This window comes from Cygnus olor, chromosome W, assembly GCF_009769625.2.
Source record: "Cygnus olor isolate bCygOlo1 chromosome W, bCygOlo1.pri.v2, whole genome shotgun sequence".
NCBI classification, from domain to species: Eukaryota; Metazoa; Chordata; class Aves; order Anseriformes; family Anatidae; genus Cygnus; species Cygnus olor.
Window position 1 is genome coordinate 3,151,510 of NC_049199.1, and position 24,589 is coordinate 3,176,098.

The following is a 24,589-nucleotide window of genomic DNA, read 5'->3' on the forward strand; positions in this document are numbered from 1 at the left end:
TATTTTATTTTTTAAATGTATGAAGGAAAATAGCAAGCCTGGATACAAAGGGTAGATGTTTAAGGAGGATGAACAAAGTACTGGGAAGGTGACTGTAGATCATGCAGAACCATCACCTGCCAAACAAAATAAATAAAAAAAAAGTGCGTTATTCAAGACAAGGGGAATAATGTGAAAGGTTGGTCTGTAAAAATACATAGCTAAAATAAAAACTTCAAAATAAAGATTAAAAAATGCATAGCTAAAATAAAAACTTAAAAATAAAGATTTAATGTATAGAATAAAGTAGACCTGGTGACTGAAGGAGAAAAGTCGTCATACTCATAGGAAGGAGAGAGATCAGGGCGACTGCCACTACCCTGTGAGAAGGGAATGTCCGAAGGACTAATTCCAAATTCCTTTACTCTGCAGTAGCAAAATACAGCATCAAATTAAGAAAAAATGATCTCATAAACACAGTTAAAATGACAACTCTTTCTTAAGCATTCTTCTTTTATAGTTTAAAAACCTAATAAATTATGTTTAAATTAAAACACAAATAAAAGTATCAACTTAAACTTTCTGAAAATAGAGATAAAGATCACTAACAGACCTGGAAAAAAACAGTGCTACTAATCTGCAGGAGAATACAATAGCAGTGTTTTCAGAAGAGTAATTCTAAAATTTAGTTAGTGCAGTAAATAAAATTTGGTCGATATTCAATATTCAATTAAACTGCCCCTTTTAAAGTCTGGAGTAGATGATCTTAGAGGTCTTTTCCAACCTAAATGATTCTATGATTTTAAAATATAAAACCAGTACAGCTACAAAAATTTAAATTCTATCCTGCCCACTGTCTTACACTGTACACACAGTGGTGCTCAGCACCTAAAAACTAACTGTAGTATGAAAATGATATTATATTCCTAGAAAAGAAAATACAAAAAACACAATACAACTTTACAGTGATAGGCATTTACTCTGTATCTTGGTTTGGGCTAGCATAGAGTTAATTTTCCTCCTAGTAGCTGGTAGGGTGCTGTGTTTGGGATTTAGGATGAGAATAAGGTTGATAACACACTGATGTTTTAATTGTTGCAGAGCAGTGCTTACACTAAGTCAAACACTTTTCAGCTTCTCATACTGCCCAACCAGCGAGGAGGCTGAGGGTGCACAAGAAGCTGGGAGGGGACAGACCCAGGACAGCTGACTCAAAGTGGCCAAAGGGATATTCCATACCATGTGATGTCATGCTGAGCAATTAATATGGGGTGGCTGGCTGGGGTGGGCGGGAACCACTACTCAGGGACGGGCTAGGCATCGGTCAGCAGGTTGCGAGCAACTGCACTGTGCATCACTTGCTTTGTATATTCTATTATTATTATTATTATTATCATTATAGAATCATAGAATTATAGAATAATTAAGGTTGGAAAAGACCTCCAAGTTCATCTGGTCCAATTGTCCACCTACCACCGATATTACTCACTAAACCATGTCCCTAAGCACCATGTCCAACCATTCCTTGAACACCCCCAGGGATGGCGACTCCACCACCTCCCTGGGCAACCCATTCCAATGCCTGACTACTCTTTCTGAGAAGAAATTCTCCTAATTTCCAACCTAAAACTCCCCTGGTGCAACTTGAGGCCATTCCCTCTAGTCCTATCCTTAGTTCTCTGCGAGAAGAGGCCGACCCCCAGCTCCCCACAATGTCCTTTCGGGCAGTTGTAGAGAGCAATAAGGTTTCCCGAGCCTCCTCTCCTCCAGACTAAACCACCCCAGTTCCCTCAGCCGCTCCTCATAGGACTTGTGTTCCAGACCCTTCACCAGCTTTGTAGCCCTTCTCTGGACATGCTCCAGGGCCTCAATGTCCTTCCTATAGTGAGGGGCCCAAAGCTGAACACATTACTCAAGGTGCGGCCTCACCAGAGCAGAGTACAGGGGGACGATCACCTCCCTGGTCCTGCTGGCTACACTATTCCTGATACAAGCCAGGATGCTGTTGGCCTTCTTGACCACTTGGGCATGTTCAGGCAAGCATCGACCAACACCCCCAGATCCCTTTCCTCTGCAAAGCTTTCCAGCCAGTCTGCCCTAAGCCTGTAGCATTCCATGGGGTAGTTGTGACCAAAGTTCAGGACCCGACACTTAGCCATGTTGAACCTCATCCCATTGGCCTCTGCCCATCGATCCAACCTGTCCAGGTCCCTCTGCAGGGCCTTTATACTGGCAGATCAACATTTTCCCCCAACTTGGTCTGCAAAATTACTGAGGGAACACTCTATTATTATTATCTCTTCCTGTTCTGTCCTATTAAAATGTTTTTATCTCAACGCCCGAGCTTTTACTTTTTCTTTCCTCCCGATTCTCTCCCACATCCCCCTGGCTAGCTGGCTGTATGGTGCTTAGCTACCTGCCGGGTTAAACCACAACAGTCCTTTTGGCGCCCAACGTGGGGCTCAAAGAGTTGAGATAATGACAGATCTGAACAGAGTATGTTAAAACAAAATTGATATAAGCATCAGATCAGTTTACTCGTTGCTGATCACAATGTTGATTTTTTTGATCTCAGGTCTGCTGTGTCTGTTTTCTGAATCGAGTTGTATAGCACATTACTTACTGTATGTGTTCCCTGTCATGCTGTTTATCATTTCTGGGGGACGGTTTAAGGTTATTATTTTGCTGTACTGTGTAACATTGGCTTATGATATGATAAAATTGCTGGTCATGAGACTAATCTGGTAGTTGCACTCAGCATTGCCATCACTTCCGTACTTTGCGAACCATCTCTCGTAAACCATTAATAATTGCGTTCTGCCTTTTCTCCTTGGGGAGCCAATCTATGGGGGGGACAATGGGACACACTTTTCCCTGCTTTGTCACTCTCCCTTTCTCCTTCACCTCCCCCTTCTCCTCCAAGCTATTTATGATAGATCTTCAAAACTTTGAATGTCCTTGGGATGTTTAAACCAGCATGTTGTTATTGTTATGTCTCTTGAACGAGTTTCAGGTTTTGTTTAAGGTTAAACAACTGCTTGAGAATGTCATCCAGAGATCTGTTTTGAGGCAGGATAGTTATGAGTGGCAGGGAGTGTGGGAGGATATGGGCAGGCAGTTAGGGCAGTGGGCACCTGCAGTGCTTTGGAAATTCACCCCTGAACAAGTGCAGAATCCTGAAAAACTGGCAGTATGCTTGAAAAAGGTGTGTCATCACCCTGTCAATTCCAAAGAGACACAAATCTCTGAAGTGTGCTGGGACTTGGCCTATGTTTACCAAGCCACAATCAACGCCACTACAACCCCTGCAACAGGCCCTGCAGCTACTCTTACCCCTGTGATAGGCCCTGGAGGCACTCCCAACCCCTGTGTCAATTTCCTGCAGACACTCCAGCTCCTGCAACAGGCCCTCCAGCCACTCCAACTCATCTAACGGGCCCTGCAGCCACGCCATTCCCTGTGACAGGCCCCATGGATGGGACAGAGAAGAAACCTGTGGCAGTATCAGTTGCCCCTATATGCAAGACAAAACAATGGATGCAAAAGTCAGGTAATTTGGAAAGGAAAGGAACTCCTACTCAGACAAGAAAGGAGGAAGAAGACGATAAGGCAGGCTATTCTCAAACTGGACGATCATGGGAGCAGGAGGACAGAGGAAGATATCATAAGAGCATCAATAACTACCCAAGGCTTATCCCAGCATGAGCTACGAGATAGCTGAGAAAGCATGGGATTTAGCTGAGAAAGTGTGGGACAGATGAGTGGACGGTAAAGTGGGTTAAGAACTGGCTGACTGGCCGAGCTCAGAGGGTGGTGATCGGCAGTGCAGAGTCTGGCTGGAGACCTGTGACTAGCGGTGTTCCCCAGGGGTCGGTGCTGGGTCCGGTCTTGTTCAACATCTTCATCGACGACCTTGATGAGAGAATAGTGTCCACCCTCAGCAAGTACGCCGATGATACAAAGCTGGGAAGAGTGGCCGACATGCCAGAAGGCTGTGCTGCCATTCAGCAAGACCTGGACAGGCTGGAGAGCTGGGCAGGAAGAAACCAAATGAGGTTTAACAAGAGCAAGTGTAGAGTCCTGCACCTGGGAAGGAACAACCGGATGTATCAGTACAGGCTGGGGGAGGACCTGCTGGAGAGGAGCTCTGCGGAGAAGGACCTGGGGGTCCTGGTGGACAACAGGTTGACCATGAGCCAGCAGTGTGCCCTGGTGGCCAAGAAGGCCAATGGGATCCTGGCGTGCGTTAAAAGGAGCATGGCCAGCAGGTCAAGGGAGGTGATCCTCCCCCTCTACTCTGCCCTGGTCAGGCCTCACCTGGAGTATTGTGTCCAGTTCTGGGCTCCCCGGTACAAAAAAGTCAGGGATCTCCTGGAAAGAGTCCAGCAAAGGGCCACAAAAATCATATGGGGCCTGGAGCATCTCCCCTATGAGGAAAGGCTGAGAGACCTGGGTCTGTTCAGCCTGGAGAAAAAAAGACTGCGAGGGGATCTTATTGTTTATAAATACCTGAGGTGTGGGAGACAGAGGGATTTGGCCAACCTCTTTTCAGTGGTTTGTGGGGACAGGACAAGGGGCAATGGCCACAAAATGGATAACAGGAAGTTCTGGACCAACATGGGAAAGAACTTCTTTACGATGAGGGTGACGGAGCATTGGAACAGGCTGCCCAGGGAGGTTATGGAGTCTCCTTCTCTGGAGATATTCAAGGCCCGTCTGGACGCCTACCTGGGCAACCTGCTCTAGGGAACCTGCTTTGGCAGGGGGCTTGGACCCGATGATCTCTTGAGGTCCCTTCCAACCCCTACAATTCTGTGATTCTGTGATATGCGAAAAGATTTCAGCCATTGTCCAGATGAGCACCTTGTCACCTGTCTTCTCTGGTGCTGGGACAGTGGAGCCAATAGTCTGGAATTAGATGGCAGGGAAGCCAGGCAGCTGGGATCCCTCGCTAGGGAAGGGGGCATTGACAAAGCAATTGGAAAAGGAGCACAAGTTTTCACCCTCTGGAGGCATCTCCTGTCAGTCGTGAAGGAAAGGTATCCCTTCAATGAAGATGTTGCATGTCAGCCCAACAAGTGGAACACCATGGACAGAGGTATCCAGTACCTAAAGGAATTAGGTGTGCTGGAGGTGATTTATGATGACCTAGACAACAACCAGTTATCCAAAGATCCAGATGAAGTCAAGTGCACGCGATGAAATTTGTACTTAGCACACCATCATCATATGCCAGCTCATTGGCAGTAATGACCTGGAGAAACCGAGAGAAACGCACTGCGGATGAATTGGCTAGACAACTTTGGCAGCACAAAGAATGTCTCTCTTCTTCCCTATGGGCTTGCATCTGGGCTGTGGAGAAACTTTCTCAAGAGGTCCACCAACTTAAAGAGAATATATCTTCCTCCCAACCTGTATGAACCAATAGCTCAGCTATCAGGGGTAAGCATCCCTCTGCTCAAGAAAGGGGATATAGTGGGGACATACCACATGCCACCCTGTGTTTTTACCTATGTAACCATGGAGAGGACATGAGGAAATGGGATGGAAAATCTACCTCGACCCTAGAGGCACGGGTACGTGAGTTGCAAGGAAAAACAATCACAAAAGGGGGGGGTCTTCTGGGAAAATTGCTGGCAGTCCTCCGGAGTAATGAATACTATGACCAGGCCTAGAGGGGCCCTGCCTCCAGCCAGGGGGAGGAGAGGGACAATCGGGTTTATTGGACTGTGTGGATTCGATGGCCTGGCACGTCGGACCCACAGAAGTATATGTATAAGTAGACACTCGTGCACAGTGTACCCTAATGCCATCAAGCATAAAGAGGCAGAACCCATCTGTATTTCTGGAGTGAGACAGGGGGATGCAACAGTTAAATGTATTGGAGGCTGAAGTGAGTCTAACTGGGAAGGAGTGGCAGAAGCACTACACTGTGACTGGCCTGGAGGCTCTGTACATCCTTGGCATAGACTAACTCAGGAGGGGTTACTTCTGTATTGGGTTTACGTGGCAAGGTTTTGGTAGCAGGGGGCCATAGGGGTGGCTTCTGCGAGAAGAATCCAGACGCTGCCCCATGTTAGGTAAGGGCCCCGCCGCTGACCAGAGCCGAGCCAATAAGTGACGTTGTTTGCACCTCTGTGAAAGCATATTTAAGAAAGGCAAAAAAAAACCTGCTGGGGAACAGCAGCTGGGAGAGAGAGAGGAGAGGCAGCCCTGTAGGCACCAAGGTCAGTGAAGAAGGAGGGCAGGAGGTGCTACAGGCACTGGAGCAGCAGTTCCCCTGTGGCCTGTGGAGAGGACCATGGTGGAGCAGGCTGTCCCCCTGCAGCCCATGGTGTACCACGGTGGAGCAGGTTTCCACGCTGCAGCCCGTGGAGGAGACCACAGTGGAGCAGGTGGACCTGCACTGAAGGAGGCTGCGGCCTTTGGAGGATCCCCGCTGGAGCAGGTTCCAGGCCGGACCTGTAGCCCATGGAGCAGGTGACCTGGCAGGAGATGCTGCCCGTGGGGGACCCAGGTTGGAGCAGTTTGCTCCTGAGGGATAGACCCCGTGGTACGGACCCATATTTGGAGCAGTTCTTGAAGAGCTGCTGCCTGTGAGAAGCACATGCAGGATCAGTTTGGTAACGACTGCATCCCGTGGGAGGGACCCCACATTGGAGCAGGGGAAGAGAGTGACCGAGAAGGAGCGGCGGAGGTGAAGTGCTATAGAGTAACCACAACCCCCATTCCCCTGTTCCCCTGCACCACTTGGGGGGAGGAGGTGGAAGAGGGTGGATGGAGGGGAAGGTGTTTTTGGTTTCTTTCCTTTGTTTCTCACTTCTTTCTAGCTTGTTAGTAATAGGAAATAAATCTTACTATCTCCCTACTCTGAGTCTGTTTTGCCCGTCACGATAATTGCTGAGTGATCTCCGTGTCCTTATCTCAACCCCTGAGCCCTTTGCATCATATTTTCTGCCCCTTTCTCTTTGAGGAGGGGGAGTGAGAGAGCGGCTGAGGTGGAGCTCGGCTGCCCACCCAAGTAAAACCACCTCAACTTCAAGTACCCAAAAGGGTACTGGTGGGCTTTTGGCATAGCTGCCTTGGAGATGGAGGACAGTAGCCAAAAGGATATCACATACTTTATGACTCCATGCTGAACAATAAACCTGGGGGGCTGTCTGGGCAGGGGAAGAGGCACTGCGCTGGATCTGCCTGGGCATTGGTTGGCAGGTGGTGAGCAATTGCATTGTGCATCACTTGCTTTGTACATTCTATTATTATTTTTATTATCATCATTATTACTTTTATTATTTCTCTTCCTTTTCTCTCATATTAAATTGTCTTTATTTCAACTCATTAGCTTTTCCTTTTTTTTCTTCACGATTATCTCCCCTGTCCCCCTTGGGCGGGGGGGGGTGCGGGAGCAAACAGCTGTGTAGTGCTTTGCTGCTTGCCTGGTTAAACCACAACACCCTGTAACAACATACAAAACTGATACCAAGATGAAGAAACAGATTCAGCACAACTGTTTTGATATTTAATTTTTCTGCAGTGTCTTTTTCTGAAGTGATTTCAGCAATGCATAGTCTATAAGGGACAGGAAGATCCAACATGTCTTCATGAACACAAAACTCCCTCCTTTACGTTAATACAGGGGACTGGACTAGATGCCTCATTTTCACAAGGAAGGAAATTACACAGACCAGTCCAAGCCAGACAGGCTTGCTACTAATTCCCTTGATTCAGGGGCAAATTCAGATTCCAAGAGGAAGAGGTGATAAGCTTTTCTCGCAGCCCTTTTTGCCCATTAGTGACTAGTAAGAAGTGCCCAGACAATTAGAAGCAGACAGTTTTGCCCTTATCTTTCATTTGGGCAAGAAAACCCGATTCCAGGCCACTAGGTGGTAGCCTTTTCTGGAAAAACAAAACAAAACAAAACAAAACACACACACAAAAACAAAACAAAACAAAACAACAACAACAAAAAAACAGCAGTATTACTGATGGCTTAGGTGCTAGCTTGCCTCCTTTATTCTTTGTGAACTCCAGGTCTTGCTGGAAAACTGTAGCAACTCTCACTGCAGCACACAAAAGATTGCCCCATCTATGTGAAATTAAGCAGAACTGCAGCTGGGAAAGGCTCCTTTTACAATCACTGAAGATAGGCTAACACTTTCAGAGAGCAGTACAGGTCTCAGAGGTGCTGACTCAGCCTCTGGAGATGCTTATTTCTCTATGTATATTATAAAGTCACTGCTGGATTAGCCAGATTTTACTTAGGTGTCTCAGATATTTGCTTATAGTTAGAAAGTACAAAATCTGGGCCACAGCAACTGCAGAATTTTGATAAGAATAAGCTAGCAGATATACATGAAACAGGCTGGCAATTGCATGCTAAGGGGATGAAAAAGCACATTATAGTCAGCATGGATTCAGCAAGGGAAAGTCATTTTTGACCAATCTGCTACCCTTCTATGATGAGATGACTAGCTGGGTAGATCAGGGGAGAGCGGTGGATGTGGTCTACCTTGACTTCAGCAAGGCTTTTGATACTGTCTTCTATAACATCCTCATAGGCAAGCTCAGGAAGTGTGGGATAGATGAGTGGACAGTGAGTTGGATTGATAATTGGCTGGATGGCAGAGCTCAGAGGGTTGTGCTTAGTGATGCAGAATCTAGTTGGAGGCCTGTAGCTAGCGGTGTCCCCCAGGGGTCAGTATTGGGTCCAGTCTTGTTCAACTTATTCATCAACGACCTGGACAATGGAAGAGAGTGCACCCTCAGCAAGTTTGCTGTCGACACAAAGCTCGGAGGAGTGGCTGATACCCCAGAGGGCTGTGCTGCCATTCAGAGGGACCTGGACAGGCTGGAGGGCTGGACCGAGAGGAATCTCACGAAGTTCAGCAAGGGCAAGTGCAGGGTCCTGCACCTAGGGAGGAATAACCCCAAGCACCAGTACAGGCTGGGGGGTGACTTGCTAGAGAGCAGCTCTGCAGAGAGTCCTGGGAGTCCTGGTGGACATCAGGCTGACCATGAGTCGGCAATGTGCCCTTGTGGCCAAGAAGGCCAACGGTATCCTGGGCTGCATTCAGAAGAGTGTTGCCAGCAGGTCAAGGGAGGTGATCCTCCCCCTCTACTCAGCCCTGGTGAGGCCACACCTGGAGTATTGTGTCCAGTTCTGGGCTCCCCAGAACAAGAGGGACATAGAACTACTGGAGTGAGTCCAGAGGAGGGCTACAAAGATGATTAGAGGACTGGAGCACCTGTTGTACGAGGACAGGCTGAGAGAACTGGGCCTGTTTAGCCTGGAAAAGAGAAGACTGAAGGGAGACCTCATTAATGTATATAAATATTTGAGGGGAGGGTGTCAAGAGGATGGAGCCGGTTTCTTTTCAGTTGTGCCCAGCGACAGGACGAGAGGCAATGGGCACAAACTGAAGCACAGGAGGTTCCAGCTGAATAGGAGAAGGCATTTCTTTACCGGGAGGGTGACAGAGCACTGGAACAGATTGCCCAGAGAGGCTGTGGAGTCTCCTTCTCTGGAGATATTCAAAACCCGCCTGGATGCCATCCTGCGCAATGTGCTCTAGGTGATCCTGCTCAGCAGGGGGGTTGGACTAGATGATCTTCAGAGGTCCCTTTCAATCCCACCCATTCTGTGATTCTGTGGTTCTTTGAAAGGTATCTCAGCCAGCACTCTAGGGAATCCTCATGAATACCAACTACCCCTAATGCAAGAAGAGATGCCTCCAGAGCAGGGGCAAAACTAATAGCGGCGTCTTCCATACTCCTTGCACTCCAGACTATACTCACCTCCGGTGAGCCTCACCTCTGTGCCTGGCAAGACTGTGGAAAAGATCCTCCTGGAAGTAGTGTCAAGGCACATACAAGACAAAGAGGTGATCTGATACAGCCAGCATGGCTTCACCAAGGGTAAATCCTGCCTGACCAATCTGGTGGCTTTCTACAATGGAGTGACTGCATCATTTGACAAAGGAAGACCGACCAATGTCATCTACCTGGATTTCTGCAAGGCCTTTGACATGGACCCACATGACATCCTGGTCTCCAAATTGGCGAGATATGGATTTGATGGGTGGACCGTTCAGTGGATAAGGAATTGGCTTGAAGGTCACACCCAGAGAGTGGTGGTCAATGGCTCTATTAGGACTTAGGACTCGAGGAAATGACCACAAGTTGCGCCAGGGGAGGTTTAGATTAGATATCAGGAAAAACTTTTTCTCTCAAAGAGTGGTCAGGTACTGGAACGGCCTCTCCAGGGAGGTGGCGGAGTCACCGTCCCTGGCTGTGTTCAAGAAGCACCGCCAGGTGCTACAAGAGATGATTTAATAGCTTAGTATTGGTGATAGGAGGACGGTTGGACTAGATGAACTTGTAGGTCCTTTCCAACCTTGTGTTTCTATGATTTCTATGATTTCTATATCCAAGTGGAGGCCAGTCATGAGTGGTGTCCCTCAGGGGTCTTTCCTGGGAAAGGTACTGTTTAATATCTTTATCAATGACATAGTGGGATCAAGTGCACCCTCAGCAAGTTTGCAGATGATACCAAGCTGAGTGGTGCAGTTGATACAATAGAAGGACAAGATGCCACCAAAGGGACCTGGACAAGCTTGAGAATTCGGCCCACGTGAACCTAATGAGGTTCAACAAGTCCAAGTGCAAGGTCCTGCACCTGGGCCAGGGCAATCCCGGACATGAGTACAGACTGGGAGAAAGAACTCATTGAGGCCAGCCCTTCAGGGAAAGACTTGAGGGTTCTGATGGATGATAAGCTCGACATGAGTCAGCAGTGCGTGCTTGCAGCCCAAAAGGCCAACTGAATCCTGGGCTGCATCAAAAGAGGAGTAGCCAGCAGGTTGAGGGAGGTGATTGTCCCCCTCTACTCTGCCCTTGTGAGGCCCCACTTGGAGTGTCTGAGCCTCTTTGAGTGTCTGAGCCTCTTGCTGCCATCGGCGGGAGGCAGGGGGACTGCTTGCGTGAGGTGCGAGCAGGTGGACGACCTGGTCCGCATGGTGGCGGAACTCAAGGAGGAGGTGCAGAGGTTGAGGGATATCAGGGAGTGCGAGCGGGAGATAGACTGGTGGAGTGACTCCCTGCAGGACCGGAGGGAGAGGGACCAGGGTGAGATGCCCCAAAGGGGGGTGGACCCCCTGCCCTGTTGCCATTGGGCAGAGGGAGGGGACCTCCGAGTTGAGGAGGAATGGAGACAGGTCCCTTCTCGACCTCGCAGGAGATGCCCTCCCCTTCCGGCGCTGCCTTCCCAGGTGCCCTTGAACAATAGGTTTGAGGCCCTGGAGCTTGAGAGACCGGTGGGTGAGGATGAGGTAGGAAGCCTACCCAGGAGGATGCCTGAGGTGAGGAAGTTGGCTCCACGCCTCAGGACTGCCTCCACCAAGAAAGAGAGAAGGGTGATTGTTGTGGGCGACTCCCTCCTCAGGGGAACGGAGGGCCCTATTTGTCGGCCTGACCCCACGCATAGGGAAGTCTGCTGCCTCCCTGGGGCCAGGGTCAGAGACATTACCAGGAAGCTTCCAAACCTGGTTCGCCCCTCTGACTATTACCTGCTTTTGATAGTCCAGGCTGGCAGTGATGATCTTGAAAAGAGAAGCCTGAAGGCTATCAAACAGGACTATAGGGGGCTGGGACGATTGGTGGAGGGAGCGGGAGTGCAGGTGGTGTTTTCATCTATCCCTACGGGGGAAGGGAGAGGCACGGAGAGGACATGGAAAGCTCACGTGGTTAATAGGTGGCTCAGAGGCTGGTGCCAGCACAGAAATTTTGGTTTTTTTCACCATGGGGAGCTTTACTCGGCACCTGGCCTGATGGCCCCAGACGGGTCCCTATCTCCAAGGGGAAAACGGATCCTAGGCCAGGAGCTGGCGGGGCTCATAGAGAGAGCTTTAAACTAGGCAAGAAGGGGGACGGGGCTCAAAGAAGGCTTGTTGGAGCTGTGCCGGGGGAAACAATGGCTAGGCTGGGGAAGAAGGCGATGGCCCAGCTGAAGTGCATCTACACTAATGCACGCAGCATGGGTAACAAACAGGAGGAGCTGGAAGCCATCGTGCAGCAGGAGGGCTACGACTTGGTTGCCATCACGGAGACGTGGTGGGACCGCTCCCACGACTGGAGTGCTGCAATGCCTGGCTATCGGCTCTTCAGGAGGGACAGGCAGCACAGAAGGGGTGGTGGCGTGGCTCTCTACATTAGAGAATCTTTTGATGTTGTGGAACTCCAGGCTGGGAATGATGAGGTTGAGTCTCTTTGGGTTAGGATCCGCGGGAAGGCCGGCAAGGCTAGCGTCCTGGTGGGGGTCTGTTATAGACCGCCGAACCAGGATGAGGAGACGGATGAGGAGTTTTATAGGCAACTGACAGAAGTTGCAAAATCGTCGGCGCTTGTCCTCGTGGGGGACTTCAACTTCCCGGATATATCCTGGAAACACAACACGGCACAGAGAAAGCAGTCTAGGAGGTTTCTGGAGAGTGTGGGAGATAGCTTCCTGATGCAGCTGGTCAGTGAACCTACCAGGGGTGGTGCCCCGCTAGACCTTCTCTTCACAAACAGAGAAGGACTGGTGGGAGATGTGGTGGTCGGAAACCATCTTGGACAGAGTGACCACGAAATGGTAGAGTTCTCTATTGTTGGCGAGGCCAGGAAGGGGACCAGTAAAACTGCTGTATTGGACTTCTGGAGGGCTGACTTTGAGCTGCTCAGGACGCTGGTTGGCCGAGTCCCTTGGGAGGCGGTTCTGAAGGGCAGAGGAGTCCAGGAAGGCTGGGCGCTCCTCAAGAAGGAAATCTTAACGGCACAGGAGCGGTCCGTCCCCACGTGCCCAAAGACGAGCCGGCGTGGAAGAAGACCGGCCTGGCTCAACAGAGAGTTGCGGCTTATGCTTAGCAGGAAAAAGAGGGTTTATAATCTTTGGAAAAAAGGGCAGGCCACTGAGGAGGACTACAAGGATGTAGCGAGGCTGTGCAGGGAGAAAATTAGAAAGGCCAAAGCTCATCTGGAGCTCAACCTGGCTACTGCCATTAAAGACAACAAAAAATCCTTTTACAAATATATCAATGCGAAACGGAGGACTAAGGAGAATCTCCATCCTTTACTGGATGCGAGGGGAAACCTGGTTACTAAGGATGAGGAAAAGGCTGAGGTGCTTAATGCCGCCTTTGCCTCAGTCTTTAGCGGCAATACCGGTTGTTCTCTGGACACCCAGTGCCCTGAGCTGGTGGAAGGGGATGGGGAGCAGGATGTGGCCTTCGCTATTCATGAGGAAATGGTTGGCGACCTGCTAAGGACCTTGGATGTGCGCAAGTCGATGGGGCCCGATGGGATGCACCCGAGGGTACTGAAAGAACTGGCAGAGGAGCTGGCCGAGCCGCTTTCCATCATTTATCGGCAGTCCTGGCTATCGGGGGAGGTCCCAGTTGACTGGCGGCTAGCCAATGTGACACCCATCTATAAGAAGGGCCGGAGGGCAGACCCGGGGAACTATAGGCCTGTCAGTTTGACCTCAGTGCCAGGAAAGCTCATGGAGCAGATTATCTTGAGGGTCATCACGCGGCACTTGCAGGGCAAGCAGGCGATCAGGCCCAGTCAGCATGGGTTTACGAAAGGCAGGTCCTGCTTGACGAACCTGATCTCCTTCTATGACAAAGTGACGCGCTTGGTGGATGAGGGAAGGGCTGTGGATGTGGTTTACCTTGACCTCAGTAAGGCTTTTGACACCGTTCCCCACAACATTCTCCTCAAGAAACTGGCTGCGCGGGGCTTGGACTGGCGTACGCTTCGCTGGGTTAGAAACTGGCTGGATAGCCGGGCCCAGAGAGTTGTGGTGAATGGAGTCAAATCTGGTTGGAGGCTGGTCACAAGTGGTGTCCCCCAGGGCTCGGTACTGGGGCCGGTCCTCTTTAATATCTTTATCGATGATCTGGATGAGGGCGTCCAATGCACCCTCAGTAAGTTTGCAGATGACACCAAGCTAAGTGCGTGTGTCGATCTGCTCGAGGGCAGGAAGGCTCTGCAGGAGGATCTGGATAGGCTGGAGCGATGGGCTGAGGTCAACTGTATGAAGTTCAACAAGGCCAAGTGCCGGGTCCTGCACCTGGGGCGCAACAACCCCAAGCAGAGTTACAGGCTGGGAGATGAGTGGTTGGAAAGCTGCCTGGCCGAGAAGGACCTGGGAGTATTGGTTGGTAGTCGGCTGAATATGAGCCAGCAGTGTGCTCAGGTGGCCAAGAAGGCCAACAGCATCCTGGCCTGTATAAGAAGCAGTGTGGCCAGCAGGTCTAGGGAAGTGATTGTGCCCCTGTACTCGGCTCTGGTGAGGCCGCACCTTGAGTACTGTGTTCAGTTTTGGGCCCCTCGCTACAGGAAGGACATGGACGTGCTCGAGCAAGTCCAGAGAAGGGCGACCAAGCTGGTGAGGGGTCTGGAGAACAAGTCTTACGAGGAGTGGCTGAGGGAGCTGGGCTTGTTCAGCCTGGAGAAGAGGAGGCTCAGGGGAGACCTTATCGCTCTCTACAGTTACCTTAAAGGAGGCTGTAGTGAGGTGGGGATTGGTCTGTTCTCCCACGTGCCTGGTGACAGGACGAGGGGGAATGGGCGAAAGTTGCGCCAGGGGAGTTTTAGGTTGGATGTTAGGAAGTACTTCTTTACCGAAAGGGTTATTAAGCATTGGAACGGGCTGCCCAGGGAGGTGGTGGAGTCACCATCCCTGGAGGTCTTTAAAAGACGTTTAGATGTAGAGCTTAGCGATATGGTTTAGTGGAGTGCTTAGTGTTAGGTCGGAGGTTGGACTCGATGATCTTGAGGTCTCTTCCAACCTAGAAATCTGTGTCTGTGTCTGTGTCTGAGTATTGCATCCAGGTCTGGAGCCCCCAGCACAAGAAGGATGTTGAGCTGTTAGAGTGGGTCCAGAGGAGGGCCACAAAGATGATCAGAGGGCTGGAACACCTCTCCTACGATGACAGGCTGAGAGAGCTGGGGTTGTTCAGCCTACAGAAATGAAGGCTCTGGAGCAACCTCATTGCAGCCTTTCAGTACTTAAAGGGGGCTTATAAAAAAGATGCAGAGTGACTCTTTGGTCAATCAGATAATGACAGGGCAAAGGGGAATGGTTTTAAACTAAAAGAGGGGAGATTTAGATTAGATGTTAGGAGGAAATTCTTCACTCAGAGGGTGGTGAGGCGCTGGAACAGGTTGCCCAGAGAGGTTGTGGGATGCCCCATCCCTGGAGGTGTTCAAGATTAGGTTCAATGAAGCCCTGAACAACCTGATCTAGTGGGTGGTGTCCCTGCCTATGGCGGGGGGGGGTTGGAACTAGATGATCTTTGAGGTCCCTTCCAACCCAAGCCATTCTATCATGATTCTATGATAATGGCTTAAATGCCGTTTCTACTGATTCTACTGTAACGGTTGTAAAAAATGACTAAACAAATGTCTGAAACAATTATACATCATGGAAAGCTACAAGCAATAACATTTTCCATACCTATTTGCATATCTCAATGTATTTAGAGTGTTTTCACATGATGCCATCCCTGGAGAAATTGTAGCAATCTGCAGAAAACAAGCCACACATTAATAATTTGCTTTGTACAGATAAAAGGGGGTAGATGAAGTCAAATCAACTTTTTTTTTTTTAAATCCCGTTTCATTTGAGATCTTCCACAAAAAACATCTACTCTGTTCAGCTGTCCCAATACAATGACATCTCAAGAACAGATGTCAAGTCAAACCTTCATTTTTATTTTCTTTTTAACCATACCTGACGCATTAAGAATTCATGGAAATTTCAGTCAATTTCCGACATCTGACAGCTTGGTAACATAATATGTAAATGCAAAACTCTAATTGAAAAAATAAGGCTCCTCAAACAGGAAATATGCAACTCCGTAGAAAATAAGTCTAATGCATCCTGCATATGATTACCAGATATTATTTTTTTATATGCATCTTCAAAACCTGTTCTCCATTCAAGCAGACTGCATACTGATTAAGAGATTTTTTTTGGCTATAGTCCAAAACTGTACTTAATGATGTTAAAGATAAGCATGAGTTTAGGTATTTTCCTAAATAAATATGTTTTCTTTTTCTGAACTAGAAATTATCTGTAAATAATACTAGATAGCTAACTTATTATCAGACATATCTGGGATCTGTAAGTCTTTCTTTTTCCAGTTAAATAAAATACCCTGAAGATCTCACCTTCTTTTCAGCACTCAGCAAAAATAAAAACAGTGATCATGCAACAGTGGCATCATGATTTTTCCTAGCTTCTCTCAGTAGTCCATTTTTTTCATCTCTGCTCCTTTCAGGAGAGCCATAGAGGCACTACCCAGGAAAAACACCTCTATGATCCTACACACTACCATTTTTGCTGGTAGCACAGCATCAGGAGACTGAAACTGATGAAGATTAGATAATCCTGGTCTTTTGTTTCATCCTGCTGCTGACTTTACCATACAAGAGCACAGGTAGTCATCCTGAGAGGAATTTCTCCTACTGGGGAGAAAGGAAAAATATGCGATAGGAAGGAGTTAGAAAGTCTAAAGAGCTTGCTAATAAATACACTGTATAAATCTCTAATACCGGTATGCATCAGTTACTAATGAAAATAACTGTAGATTTGAAAAGATCATTTGATTGCATGTCTCTTTATAAAGCATTGTGGATACTAATTAACAAAAATCTACGTGTTCCTAAAATCTTTCCAAAGTCACTTTATATGAAAGGTACACGCATCGCTTTCATCAGTTTACTGTTCACAGTATACAATATGTGGCAACTGCCATAATGCCAGGAGACTGTTACGTCTTCAAGTGTATAAGGAACAGCTATAGGGAAGTGCCACTGTAGGTGCCCACAGCCATGATGATACTACCTTCAGGGCACAAGACTCTGTTGAAAAGAAACACCCACTAAGTCACATGTTCTCATGCCCCAACAAGCCCAGTCCTGGTAGGACAGGAGGACTTCACAGGTCAGCAGGAGAGCACCTGAAGAGCAGCATGAAGTAATTCCAGACACTCCAGCCAGTAAGTCAGCTTCATCAGGGGCCCAACTAAAATGCCTCTATGGCAATGCACATAGCATGGGGAATAAACAAGAGATGTTAGAGACATGCGCACACCTACAGGGCTATGATCTTATTGGCATCATAGAGACGTGGTGGGATGATTTCCATGACTGGGGTGTTGGAATGCAAGGATACAGGCTATTCAGGAAAGACAGGCAGGGGAGATGAGGAAGGGGTGTTGCCCTCTATGTCAATGACTACATGGAGAGCATGGACCTCTGCCTAGGATGAGGAGATGACTGAGAGTTCATGGGTCAGGATTAAAGGGAGGGCAGGGACAGGTGACATAGTGAGGGGTCTGCTACAGGCCACCCGACCAGATGAGGACCTCTACAGACAGATAGGAGCAGCCTCATGTTTACAAGCCCTGGTCCTCATGGGGGACTTCAACCACCCCAATATCTGTTGAAGGGACAGCACAGCACGGCACAGGCAGTCCAGGTGGTTCCTGGAATGCATTGATGACAACTTCCTTCTCCAAGTGATAGAGCAGCCAAGGAGGAGAGGTGCTATGCTGGACCTCATACTCACTAACAGGGAGGGGCAGAGGGGAATGTGAAACTCAAGAGCAGCCTTGGCTGCAGTGACCATGAAATGGTGGAGTTTAGGATCCTGAGGGCAGTGAAGAGAGTACACAACAAGCTCGCTACCCTGGACTTTGGGATAGCAGAATTTGGCCTCTTCAGGGATCGGCTTGGTAGAGTACCATGGGACAAAGTAGCTGTACTTTGTGCCAGAGTACCTTAGGCACAAAAAGAAAGTCTATGGCTGCTGGAAGCAGGGTCAGGAAATGTGGAAGGACTACAGGGACGCTGTTCGCATTTGTAGGGAGAAAATTCGTGTGGCCAAAGCCCAATTAGAGTTGAAGCTGGCCAGGTCTATGGAAGACAATAAAAAGGGCTTTTTAAAATATGTGACTAGAAAAAGGAGGACCAGAGATAACATAGGTCCACTACTTGATGGGGATGGTCACCTCACAAACAAGGACATAGGCAAAGCAGAGAAGTTTAATGCCATCTTTGCCTCCGTCTTCAACGCCGATGATGGGCTTCGGGACCCTGGGTACCCTGAGCTGGAGGACCGTGACGGTGGGAATGACAAACTCCCAGCCAACCCTGAATGTGTGTGGGATTTGCTGCTCCACCTAGATCCATACAAGTCCATGGGTCCGGATGGGATTCATCCCGGAGTGTTCAGAGAGCTGGCTGACATCATCGTGGGACCTCTCTCAATTATTTTTCAAAGGTCTTGGGAATCTGGAGAGATCCCATTAGACTGGAAGCTGGCAAATGTGGTACCAATTTTCAAGAAAGGGCAAGAAAGAGGACCCTGACAGCTACAGGCCTGTCAGTCTCACATCAGTGCCTGGTAAAACTATGGAAAAGGTGATCCTTGAAGTTACTGAAGCGCACCTGGGGGACAATTTAGCCATTGGTCCCAGCCAACATGGGTTCACGAGGGGTAGGTCCTGTTTGATTTCCTTTTATGATAAAGTCACCCATCTAGTCGATCAAGGGAAACCAGCTGATGTGTTCTTTTTGGATTTCAGCAAGGCTTTTGACACAGTTTCCCATAGGATCCTACTGGACAAAATGTCCAGCATACAGCTAAACAAAAGCATCCTACGATGGGTGACCAATTGGCTGACAGGCAGGGCTCAAAGGGTTGTGGTAAATGGGGCTACATCAGGCTGCTGGCCAGTCACCAGTGAGGTCCCCCAAGTCTCCATTTTATGTCCAGTTCTCTTCAGTGTTTTTATAAACGATTTGGATGTAGGACTAGAAGGTGTTTTGAGTAAATTTTCTGATGATACTAAACCGGGAGGAGCTGTTGACTCTGTTGAGGGTGGAAAGGCCTTGCAGAGAGATCTAGACAGATTGGAGAGCTGGGCGATCACCAACCGCATGAAGTTTAACAAGAGCAAGTGCGGGGTCCTGCACCTGGGACAGGGCAACCCTAGCTACACGTACAGACTGGGCGATGAGACGCTGGAGAGCAGCCCCGCAGAGAGTGATCTGGGGGTTGTGGCTGACAGCAAGTTGAATATGAGCCAGCAGTATGCCCTGGCAGCCAGGAGGGCTAACTGTATCCTGGGGTGCATCAAGCACGGCATTGCTAGTCGGTCAAGGGAAGTGATTGTCCCACTCTACTCTGTGCTGGTGCGGCTTCACCTCGAGTACTGTGTGCAGTTATGGGCACCACAGTACAAAAAGGACGTGAAACTATTGGAGAGTGTCCAGAGAAGGGCTACAAAGATGGTGAAGGGCCTAGAGGGGAAGACATACGAGGAGGGGCTGAGGTCACTTGGTCTGTTCAGCCTGGAAAAGTGGTCTACAGCTTTCTCACGAGGGGGAGTGGAGGGGCAGGCACCGATCTTTTCTCTTTAGTGACTAATGATAGGACCTGAGGGAATGGAGTCAAGCTGCGACAGGGGAGGTTCAGGGTGGATATCAGGAAAAGGTTCTTCACCAAGAGGGTGGTTGGGCACTGGAACAGGCTCTCCAGGGACACGGTCACGGCACCAAGCCTGTTGGAGTTTAAGAAGCGTTTGGACTGTGGTCTTAGTCATATGGTCTAGATTTTTGGGTAGACCTGTGTGGTGGCAGGAGTTGGACTCGATGATCCTCATGGGTCCCTTCCAAGTCGGAATATTCTATGATTCTATGATTCTATGAAAGCCCTGGAGGGAAGCCCCCTGGAAGGGCCCAAGAAAGCTGGTCTCTATTCAAGGGTCACCTCCTCCAAGCTCAACCCAACAAAGAGGAAGTCAAGCAAAAACGTCAGGAGGCCTGCATGGATGAACAAGGAGCTGCTGACTAAACTCAAACACAAAAAGGAAGGTAGAGGCTTCTATAGGTACATTGGTGATAAAAGGAAGGCTAGGGAAACTGTGGGCCCTCTCTCGAAGGAAACAGGAGATCTGGACACCCAGGATATGGAGAAGGCTGAGGGACTCAATGACTTTTTTGCCTCAGTCTTTGCCAGCAAGACACCTAGGTTGCTCTATAGCCCAAGTCCCAGAATGCAAAAGAGCAGGGACTGGGAGAATGATGAACTGGCCACTGTAGGAGAAGATCAGGTTCAAGACCAGCTAAGGAAGCTAAAGGTGCACAAGTCCATGGGACCTGATGAGATGCATCCGTGGGTCCTGAGGGAACTGGCAGATGTAGCTGATAAGCCACCGTCCATCATATTTGAGAAGTCATGGCAGTCTAGTGAAGCTCCCAGAGACTGGAAGAGGGGAAACATAACCCCCATTTTTAAAAAGGAAAAAAAGGAAGATGTGGGGAGCTACAGGCCAGTCAGTCTCACCTCTGTGCTTGGCAAGATCATGGAGAAGATCCTCCTGGAAAATGCGTTTGGGCATACGGAAAATAAGGAGGTGATTGGTGACAGCCAACATGGTGTCACCAAGGGCAAATCATGCCTGACAAATTCTTCTACGACACTGATACATAAGGGAAGAGCAACTGATGTTATCTACCTGGACTTGTGCAAAGCATTTGAAACTGTCCCACATGACATCCTTGTCTCTAAATTGGAGAGACGTGAATTTGACAGATGGGCCACTTGTTGGATAAGGAATTGGCTGGATGGTCACACTCAAAGAGTTGCGGTCAATGGCTCAATGTCCAAGTGGAGATGAGTGACGAGTGGTGTTCCTCAGGGGTCAGTAGTGTGGACCGGCGATGTTTAACATCTTTGTTGGAAACATGGACAGTGGGATCGAGTGCACCCTCAGAGAGTTTGCTGATGACACTGAGTTAAGTGGTGCAGTCAACGCACTGGAGGGAAGGGACGCCATCCAGAGGGACCTTGACAGCCTTGAGAGGTGGGCCTGTGCTAACCTCATGAAGTTCAACAAGGCCAAGTGCAAGGTCCTGTATCTGGGCCAGGGCAATCCCAAGCACATATACAGGCTGGGCGGAGAGTGGATAGAGAGCAACCCTGATGACAAGGACCTGGGGGTGTTGGTTGATGAGAAGCTTGACATGAACTGGCAATCACAGAATTGTAGGGGTTGGAAGGGACCTCGAGAGATCATCAGGTCCAACCCCCCTGTCAAGGCAGGTTCCCTAGAGACAGAATCACAGAATTGTAGGGGTTGGAAAGAAATATGCGCTTTCAGCCCAGAAAGCCAACTATATCCTGGGCTGCATCAAAAGAGGCATGGCCAGCAGGTCAAGGGAGTTGATTCTCCCCCTCTACTTGGCTCTCGTGAGACCCCCACCTGGAGTACTGTATTCAGCTCTGGGGCCTCCAGTATAAGGACATGGACCTGTTCGAGTGCATCTAGAGGAGGGCCACAAAGAAGATCAGAGGACTGGAGCACCTTTCCTACAAAGACGGCACATTGGACCCACAGAAGTATAAGGCTTTAGTAGACACTCGTGCACAGTGTACTGTAATGCCATCAAGCTATAAAGGGACAGAACCCATCTGTATTTCTGGAGTGACAGGGGGATCCCAGCAGTTAACTGTATTGGAGGCTGAAGTGAATCTAGCTGGAAAGGAGTGGCAAGAGCACCCCACTGTGACTGACCTGGAGGCTCCGTGCATCCTTGGCATAGACTACCTCAAGAGAGGGTACTTCAAGGATCCAAAAGGGTTCCGCTGGGCTTTTGGCATAGCTGCCTTAGAGACAGAGGACATTAAACAGTTGTCTACCTTGCCCGGTCTCTCAGAGGACCCTTCTGTTGTGGGGTTGCTGAGGGTTGAAGAACAGCAAGTGCCAATCGCTACCACAACTGTTCACTGGCGGCAATATCGCACCAGCTGAGACTCCCTGATTCCCATCCATAAGCTAATTCATCAACCAGAGAGCCAAGGAGCTCCTGAACACCTGCAGTACATTGATGACGTGATCGTGTGGGGTGACACAGGAGAAGAAGCTTTTGAGAAAGGAAGAAAATATTCCAAATCCTTCTGAAGGCTGGTTTTGCCATAAAACAAATTAAGGTCAAAGGACCTGCAGAGGACGTCCAGTTGATCCAACATTACACACCATCTCTTCTGTCCTGAAAGACTGTTGTGGCAAATGGGAGCCCAAAGTCAGTCACAGACTAAACAAACTTAGTGGACATCATATATATATATATATATACACACCTGTATAAATATATACAAAAAGTGGTGATTAATTGGAATGTATTGGAAAGTGTGGGACCGGAGCATGACATAAATGGTATGAAATAAGGGGTGGATATTGTCCTGGTTTCAGCTAGGATAGAGTTAATTTTGCTCATAGTAGTTGGTGTGGTGCTGTTTTTTGGATTTAGGGTGAGAATCATGTTGATAACTGATGTTTTAATTGTTGCAGAGCAGTGCTTATACTAAGTCGAGGACTTTACAGTTTCTCATACTGCCCTGCCAGTGCAGACTGGGGGGCGCCCCAGGTGCTGGCAGGGGACAGAACCAGGACAGCTGACCCAAAGTGGCCAAAGGGATGTTCTGTACCATGTGACGTCATGCTGAACAATTAATATGAGGTGGCTGGCTGCAGGGGGTGGGGACCGCTGCTTGGGGCTGAGCTGGGCATTGGTCAGCGGGTGGTGAGCAATTGCATTGCGCATCACTTGCTTTGTACATATTATTATTATTATTATCATCATCATCATCATCATCATCATTGTTATTATTATTTCTCTTCCTTTTCTGTCCTATTAAACTGTCTTTATCTCAACCCAGAATCTTTTACTTTTTTTCCCCCTGATTCTGTCTGCCATCCCACCGGGGTGCAGGGGGAGTGAGTGATTGGTTGTGTGGTGCTTAGCTGCCTGCTGGGTTAAACCACAACAAAATTATATGATCTTTGAAGCCCATACCATTCTGTGATTCTATGACTGACCTCTCCATAGCTCACTTCCTCATTCGTAATTCCAATTGAGTAGAATGGAAAAGGTTGCACTACGGAAAGGAATATCTTTAAGACCAGCCATCACCGTTCTCCCTATCAGTATTGCTTATAAGCCATTACAGTGGGATCAACATCCCATTTGGGACATTCAGGTCTCCAAGTTCCTACTCCCAACCTGGAGGACTGGGCAGTCTGGAACTTCACTAATGATTGCAGCAGGTCAAGGATGCAGCATCTTAAGGATGCAGAACTGGTTTAAAAGGACTATTCTACGTAGCTACCTTGCAAATTTCAGACGATGATACATTATGCTAATATGTAACTCTTCAAAACCAACTTCAAATGATCTTTGAAACTATTTGAGGAGAAGAACTTCAGTGCAACTGCGATGACTAATAATGTTCAAATCAAACAATTTATGTTGACTGTACGTCTCTGTATTTGTTTAGAATGAAGCAGATCCCAGTCATAAGTGTCCATGTGGAAGTTATCTTCAAAAATTAAGTTTCTGAATCATATTTTAACCTTATATACAGGGGAGAATGCTCCATCCCTGAACACGTAACTTGTAAAATTGGAACAGGAAGTCTAAACTATGAAAGTCAAAGCTGAATAAGAATTAAGTGTAGGAATTACCAAAGAAATTTTATTCGAACATCCCACTTAGTATGTCAGAAAGTATGTCAGAAAGCAAATGAAAAAGGCAAAATATTTTATACCAGCACATTTCAAGAATCTCTTAATAAGTTAAAATCACAAGTTTTTACTGCATCTTTTTATAGGCTTTCCACACTGAAAAATACCAGCATATTTGCAAATGTCTTAATCTATTTGCACATTAGAATATTGGATCAAATCTTTGTCTCGTTAAGGAATTCCTTTACGATAAATGCCTCACTGATAAGCAAAATCAGCATAATATTTCTGTGTTGCAATCTCTTTAATTTATTTTGCCTGTAACAGGCTAAAATATTTTGGAGTAAATAATACCATTATCTATGTGTTACCTTGTAATAGTTGAAACACTGCTATACCTAAGAAGTTCTTCTATGCTTTCATTTACTTCATATAAAGTAGACCCTATTCTAGAGAACATATCAGTGATCCCTACAGTCAACTGTAGAAACCTGAAATTAAACAATTTATTTTTAAACTATTTTGCAATCATTTTAGAAGTTCTAAGCACCACAGCTAATATTATATCTCAGCTGCAAAAAAGCAGTCACTGCACCCTCAAAATAAGTACTCTTTTAATTTAATAAAAGACTGTTCAACTTTAGCTATTATAAACCATAATGACTTGCCATTTCTTTCCCTGTACATTTTGTGAGTAAAATTTTGCCAGTGTACAAAATAAAACCTAAATATGAATGTGCTTACAAATCAGGCACACCCTGCCAAAGAGCCAGCTGTAAATACCAGAGTGGAAGGCTGAATAAATTGTCTGGATACAAGAGGCAAAGGAAGACCCAGAAGATGGGTGAAGTTGCTGACCATTATCTACTCTTTCCACCACTTGGCCAATGCAGTGCAAATCTCTCCTCTTTCCAGGGAACTGAAAAGGACTGGAGGTAATTCTAGGCTAAAGTATCTCCTACACTTCCCTCAATTCAACATATAATGTTCAGAAACCTGGCAGATCTCTAGACAGGCAGCTTTCTTCTGCATCT

At 47.9% G+C, this 24,589-nt stretch overlaps 1 protein-coding gene across 4 annotated transcripts in view; it reads right to left on the minus strand.

The window, feature by feature from the left end:
- LOC121062421 (kinesin-like protein KIF2A) overlaps window positions 1–24,589 on the minus strand; it is a 118,497-nt gene that overhangs the window by 12,138 nt on the left and 81,770 nt on the right. For 3 of the 4 annotated variants that reach the window (XM_040542410.1, XM_040542411.1, XM_040542414.1), the window contains exons 16-17: window positions 15,476–15,543; window positions 292–405 (exon numbers count right to left, since the gene is read on the minus strand). In XM_040542410.1, coding sequence (XP_040398344.1) covers window positions 292–405; window positions 15,476–15,543 — 182 coding nt within the window. The remainder of the gene's footprint in view (window positions 1–291; window positions 406–15,475; window positions 15,544–24,589) is intronic. The other variant, XM_040542412.1, reaches the window with a different exon arrangement.